Source organism: Bactrocera dorsalis, chromosome 1 (genome assembly GCF_023373825.1).
Source record: "Bactrocera dorsalis isolate Fly_Bdor chromosome 1, ASM2337382v1, whole genome shotgun sequence".
Classification (NCBI taxonomy): domain Eukaryota; kingdom Metazoa; phylum Arthropoda; class Insecta; order Diptera; family Tephritidae; genus Bactrocera; species Bactrocera dorsalis.
The window spans coordinates 86,343,228-86,350,129 of NC_064303.1; the positions used below are offsets into that span (position 1 = coordinate 86,343,228).

General features: G+C 35.9%; 1 protein-coding gene across 1 annotated transcript; it reads left to right on the top strand.

The window, feature by feature from the left end:
- The first annotated feature begins 595 nt into the window (after positions 1 to 595).
- On the top strand, positions 596 to 5,773 carry LOC105223882 (uncharacterized). Its single transcript, XM_011201764.4, has 8 exons — positions 596 to 689; positions 749 to 1,928; positions 1,993 to 2,423; positions 2,734 to 2,925; positions 2,990 to 3,129; positions 3,623 to 4,382; positions 5,362 to 5,511; positions 5,579 to 5,773. Exons 1-8 carry the CDS (start codon positions 675 to 677, stop codon positions 5,696 to 5,698), a joined length of 2,988 nt encoding a protein of 995 aa, XP_011200066.2. The 5' UTR covers positions 596 to 674; the 3' UTR covers positions 5,699 to 5,773.
- The last annotated feature ends 1,129 nt before the right edge of the window (positions 5,774 to 6,902 follow it).

The window sequence follows — 6,902 nt, forward strand, 5'->3', positions numbered from 1 at the left end:
AGTGCTGGATAGAGGTCGCTGATGAATGAGCAATTCAAAATGAAAACCATGAATTTGTTCCTCCTGGACAAACCGTCAACGCCAAGTTTTACGTGGAAGTCCTCAAGAGACTCAAACGAAGGGTCAATCGGGTCCGACAAGACATCGCAGCCGATTGGAAGTTGCACCACGACAACGTCCTTGCTCACACCGCTTTTCTTATGAACAGCTACCTAACCAAGGTCGGCATACCAACGCTTCCGTAGCCGTCATACAACCCAGATGTGGCCTCCGGACTGTTTTTTGTTTCCTTGCCTGAAAAGGCCGATGAAAGGGAATCCAAGCAGCATGCACCGCAGCTCTCAAGGCTATTCCGGAGAATGCCTTTCGTGACGCCTTCAATGCTCGGAAATCGCGCTGCCAGCGCTACATGGACGCAGAAGGAGCCTATTTTGAAAGTTTTTAAAGAATTGTAACGATTGGTTCAACAAATTTTTTAAAATCGACTCAAGCCTATTTCCTATTGATTGTATCAGTAGCGAGGTAATTTATATTTACACTTATCTGCTGGTACAATCTACTCAGTTCTTATTACTTCTCATCGAACAAATCTACTTTCAGTCAACACTTGCAGCAATTCTCAATTTAATACATTTTTTAATAGAGAAAAAGTTGATATTTCCGAAAACGGCAAAATGTCAATGTCTGAGGTAAAATTGTAATTTTTGCGAAGATTTCATGAAATAAATATTTTTCATATCTTTTCAAGAATAATGTGGAAATTGTGCCACATCCAAAACGCATATTTCTTTACATACAGTTGAAGATGATAGAGAATCTGCCGAATATGGATGGGAAACTTGAAATACATCTGAGTCAAGCAAAAAATACACTCACCAAATTAGTGGATGTTTATCCAACGGATAATATAATAGACTTGTCGATATTTGATGAATATAAGCCCACATTTAGTCTAATGGTTGAACAAGATAACATTGAAGATGCAAATATATTAAGTGATAATCCATTATTACTAACCCTTTACAATCGTGTAATGGTTCGTGTGCCACCTGATGAGGTGTCCGTGCGAACGAGATCGTTGGAGGACGAAAAGGTAAAGCGAAAAGAGAGTGTTAAAGAAAATAAAAGACAACGAAGACGAACACCGAAAAGTATAGAATTAAAGGCAGACATTGAAGAAAAAGTGGAAGAGGAAATCGAAGAACCGGAAATCTATGAGGAGCAATTACGTCCAATTGCACAGGGGCATATAGACCTATTAAGGCTTTATACCAAAAAGCGTGAGCTTGCCACTTTCTATACCATTTTGTATCAGATATCAATTTCGGAAGAGTCCTTCTCTTCATGCACTGCGGCTTGGGAGGTGTACGCATTGCTACCGTTACTAAAAGATATGACTTTCCACAATATGGTGCATGTCTCATTTGAGTCCATATTCAATGTTAAACCAAATCTGTCCGAAAATGTAGATTATTTGGTTGCCGATTTCTATTTCGAATCGAAAATTCCAAATGAAAACAATCAGTACGAGAAAGTAAAGTTTTGTACATTCAAACACTTTAGCAAACAACTAGTAACGGCTACTGATGTACTGCTAGGTTGGGAAAACTTGAGAAGTGCTGAACCTAAAAACTTCGATTGCATTGGCATCTGTTGCCATTTTTCCATTAATACTTTCAATATATTTCGTCATCTGGTGTATGAAGAAAACACAAAAATCCATGCCGAGAACGTTGATTTCAGTAATTCCGTAATATCCAGCAATGCAACTCACCGTTTTGTGCTCACCGAAGAATTCGCTCGAATTTTAGAGGATGTTTTAGCGTTCGATGAGCAACAAATACTAATTGAAATGTACCACATTGATAACCCAGATGATATTATTGTTAAAGGACATATTGATCCAGCAATCTTGCTCTATCCAGAAGGCGAGTAACAACAAAACATAAACATAACTTTTAATTTTAGCCATTTAAATATTTTTTATTACAGTTACCTCTAAAAGGTTTGCGGTAGAGCTGTCCTCTACCGACACCAAACCTGTTAAACATTCCATAAAGCCCTCGTCCGCCAAGCTTAGTTCGATTCGAGTGCTTGAGGAGCCCACTTTTGCCATTATCTCCATATGTTTTGCAACACCGCTGACGGAATCGTTCATACTTACCACCTTGCAAGATACAAAACTACCAAAGTTTCTATCAAAGTACAATGAGACTATAAGTTCACGCATGGAAGCTCATTACACTTTCGAGAAAGAAATAAAAAAATTAATTTTGTATATCGTGAAAAATGATATAAAGAAACTGGAAGATGCTAAGGGGGTATTATGTTGTCATAAGGAAAATTTAACGAATCAGATTTTCAAGCTTATCTCCAGCGATTTTAATATCAAAAAACCAACAGAGGATGTCATAGAGTTCCATGTAAGTTTCCTCTGGATTTTAGAGTCAAAAATACCTACGTATACTTGCTCAATTCTTTTAAAGATATTGAAGTATTTTATTAATCTACATAATTATATTATGACAAGCCAAATGTGCTCGCTAGATTTTATCGAAATATTCCGAAATCTGACCGATATGTTTAATGTAAGGCCGGGGGTGAAAATTAATATGTAAATAACTATGTGTATTTATGGAAAGATTTGGTCTCGTTTATCAATTGCTATTTATGATATATGTATTTAAGAATATTTTACGTAGAATCCAATTAAATTATTTGTTTGTTTTTCAGAATCTCATGACAACTGTGTACAAAGAAACTGTTCAAACCACTTATAATATTTTGGAAAATTTAAGAAATCATATTTCAACGTTTTCATTTCCTGAAACTGAAATTGACAATAGAATTCTTAACTACCTTTCGATTGCTCAGTATTTTTCTGTGCTTGGGGAAGAATATTTCGCTAAGATCCTTTGCGACAAGGTAATATATCCGTATAGATTTTCTTAATGACCCTAACTGATTTTTGTTATCAAATTTCTAATAGGCTGAAAAATTGGCTGCGGGAGATACTATTTTCAACTTCTTTAAACTTGTAATGGATGTGGAAAAACTAGACTTTGAAAACGCCAAGAAATATTATTCGCTCCCGAGTAATAAACAATTTGAACTGGGTCTCAACTTTACGTAAGTTCATGTGCATATCTACCTAAATTTTTATTACTTGCGGCCACTCTGTTTGAACCTTCAACAAAGAGTTGATAAACCATTTTCATGACAGAGTTATATCCTGAACAGGGTATATTAAGTTTGCACCGATTTTTGTAGCACCCAAAAGAAAACGTCCGAGATCCTATAAAGTATACATATGTACATATATAAAAATTAGCATGACGAGCTAAATCGATTTTGCAATGTCCGACTGTATATATACGAACTAGTCTTTCAGCTTTTAAGATATCGATCTGAAATTTCGCAACAGTCCTTTTCTCATCAAAAAAGTGCTCATTTCTCGGAACGGCCCATATTGGACCGCTGTAGCATGTAGCTGGCATACTGTCTGAAAGATCGGAATAAAGTGTTTTTATGGAAATATTTTTCATTTGAAAATATATCTTTACGAAATTTTGGCTATTAAGAATAATTTTAAATTTTAATACATGTTTGTTTCAAATCACAGAGAACTGATTAAAATATATATAAATTATGTGGAAACTTTGGCTAATGAAACGACATTTAATCAAGCCATGGAAAATTTGATCGTCAGTCTTCGGGAAGAGGTTATTGCCTTTCCAAACGAACTCTGTTACTGGGTTTTGCTGCATTGTATTTTCAAATATTGTAGTTATTTGCCAGGAACTAATTACACCCGCTGGAAATATGAACAAATAGAATTAGAGGTGGAACCAAAACTACCATTAATGCCAGCGTCTCGTTTTATGTTAATGAATCCATATGAAATAAAGGCGCCAATTACGGTTAAGGAAACATTATTCCTTAAAGTGTTTACAATCCTGACCAGTTTGGGATTATACAAATTCGCTGTATTCGTTTTCAAAGAATTGGAAATGTCATGCCAACCGTTTGAACGGTACCTTACACTCACCACACTGAAGATACTCTCGAACGAAGTCCTTACCAATTATCAGCCAAAAACGTTTCCGGTTACCAAACCACTGGAAAAGTATTTCATAACAAACATAAATGGTCATCTGGAGTACAGTCGAGGCGCTATTGATTATGCAATACAAAACTATTGGAAACTATTAATGAATGACCATGAAATATCAAGCAGCCATTATTTGTTGGCCTTGCTGCGTTACGGCTTCCACATGCTGAAGATAGGGAATTATCAAGAGGCCGTGGAGGCATTTCAAAAATGCGACAGTGATGACACCGAACTTATTGCCAAATTTTACATGGCCAAAGCTTTATTCAAAGTAAGTTAAATTATATATAGTGTGTATATATGTATATACGTATATGTATATGTATATGTATTATATATACATATATTAGGTCTAGTAAAAGCAAATCAATTATTTTTCCAATCGATAACTTTGGTAATCTGTATCTCGCGTTGTATATGGTAAGTACCCACTGAAAAAACGTCTCAGCGTGTTCGCAAAATGGACGCTCATAGCCGAGCTGGGCATAAATGCGTGTGTTGTGTAAATCGGGAAAATAAGCTCGAAGCTTGAATGCTACAGAGTTAATGCAAAAAACCTCATGGACCAAATTTCTATCTGCGGAACGCTGCTGAATTGCAACAAAATCAATTCCTTCTTGAAGCAGATGGTTACTGGTAATAAAAGTGGATCATTTACGACAACGCCATGTAAAAACGGTCGTGGTCGAATTGAAATTGGATTGAGTGTCAGGAAGCGTTATCAACGCGTTTGGTGGGATTGGCAGATAATCAACTACTCCTCCAAAACTCTTGATTTGGACTTGTTATGCTAACAACTGGATCGTGTAAAGTACGCAATCGTCCAGAAGTGGGCATCTTTGGCCAATCCAATAGAAGACTAATTGGGTAACTTCAGGATATTTCCGGGTCACACTCATCGATAGTGGCCCTTCAGAAGCTACGGGATTTTGGTTGGAAGATCCTTATGCATCCACCTTGTTTGGACTCGGCTTCAAGTGATTATTACCTGATCCGGTATATACCGAATGGTCTTACTGGTGGAAAATACTCGTAAAGAGAAGGTTATGAAAACCGACAAGTGTCATTATTAAAAAATTACCTTTAAAATTACAACAAGTTATCGAAACCGTGCATATTTCACCTCAAGCGGTTAATTCTAACTAAACTAAAAAAAAAAACATTAAATGCAAAAATAATGTTTCCTTTTACTAGACCTTATATATATGAATTATATAGTATACTTAGGTATATTTATAACCTTTTTCCAGTTGAATAAGCTTGATGATGCGGAACGCGAATTGGCCACTTGTACAAATTTTAAAATTCATATACCGGATGTGTGGGGTTATCTAGCGTTGATCAATCTTTTGTTGAAGAGAAACTTCAAAGCCCTCGAGTTTTGGAAATATGCCAAAATTGTAAGTAGCTTAACTATACAGAATGTAATGTTCCGAGCTAAATAAAAGGTTATTAATTTGCCTTTAGCATCCCGATATTGAATTCAGCAGAGACCTTCAAGAGGATTTGAGAAATGTTGATATCTATGATGTTGTGCTCTATGTTGATAAACCCCCTGTAATTCCATGCATGACATTAACGTCGTAGAAGAAGATTTTCATTATATTGTATTTACATTTTCATTTTGTAATTTATTGTGTTTAATATTTCCTCGTATAAAAAACTTTTCTACAATAGAAATATTCTCTGAAATTTTTTACTGCAGTGTTGAACGACGATTGCTACTAGCAAAGGTTTCTTGCTATAATTCAGAATGGTAAGCCGAACCAGGTGGGTAGTCTTTAATCTCTACACCATATGGATTTTGACATTGTCAAGATGTTGCTGCAACTGGTTTGCAGTCATGACCGCCGACAGCGACATGACAGCCGAAAATCGTAATAAAATTCTCCGGATAAATGATATTTCAAAACCAAGTAAAGAAGGACTAACTTCGGGTGCAACCGAACATTTCATACTCTTGCTACTTGTAAGAATCAAAGCCAAGAAATACTTTAAGGTGTAAAACCAATCATATGGAGCATTTTAGGCACAAAGATATACTTTTATAAGTAAAACATGTTCTCTTAGTTTCATTGGGATAACTCACAAATTGGCAGATACCTACATATATGTGGTACAAAGTCACCCGAAAGTTCGAAAATCTTTATATTAAGTATGTGGGGGCTAAGGGAATTATTGATTGAATGTATGCCACGTACTAAAATCGGTTGGTCGGGTCCCGAGATATGGGATGGGATTTCATCAAAAAGTGGGTGGCCAATTGTCCAATTTTCACACCAATTCTCATTTCGGAAGTAAAATTTTATATCTCTGGCATATTTAGTTATTGATTTATCGCGCTTTTAGTAGTTTTTAACAGTACCATTATATGGGGAGTGAACAGAATTTTCCTCCGATTTCATCCATTTTCAAACTGTCGGTGGAAATTCTTCTAATATTTTCTCTTAGAAAATTTGGTTCTTGTAGCTTTAGTAGTTAAGGAGATATGTGCACAGAAATTATAAGAGAGCATGGTCACGCCTACTTTTCAAAAGATTTTGCCCACAGGTACTGCGATCCTTGTACAAAATTACAACTTTATATATTAATTTAGTGCTTGGTTATATGTTTTCGGTTAATGGTGATTTGTGGGCGTGGCAATGGTCCGATTACACCCATCTACGTACTCGAATTTTGTTTTTGTACTAAGGAACTCACTTTAGGTGAACAAAACTATAATACTCTGTAGCAACTGGTTGCAAGAGTATAAAAAGGTATATTGCTAAGTTGGTAGGAAGACCTTCGACCT

What these genes read in the sequence shown, in the direction of transcription:
- LOC105223882 (XM_011201764.4), top strand. An exon ending in AATCTTGCTCTATCCAGAAG is followed by an intron (nt 1,929 to 1,992) that starts GCGAGTAACAAC and finishes TTTTTATTACAG; the next exon opens with TTACCTCTAAAAGGTTTGCG. An exon ending in CTAAGATCCTTTGCGACAAG is followed by an intron (nt 2,926 to 2,989) that starts GTAATATATCCG and finishes AATTTCTAATAG; the next exon opens with GCTGAAAAATTGGCTGCGGG.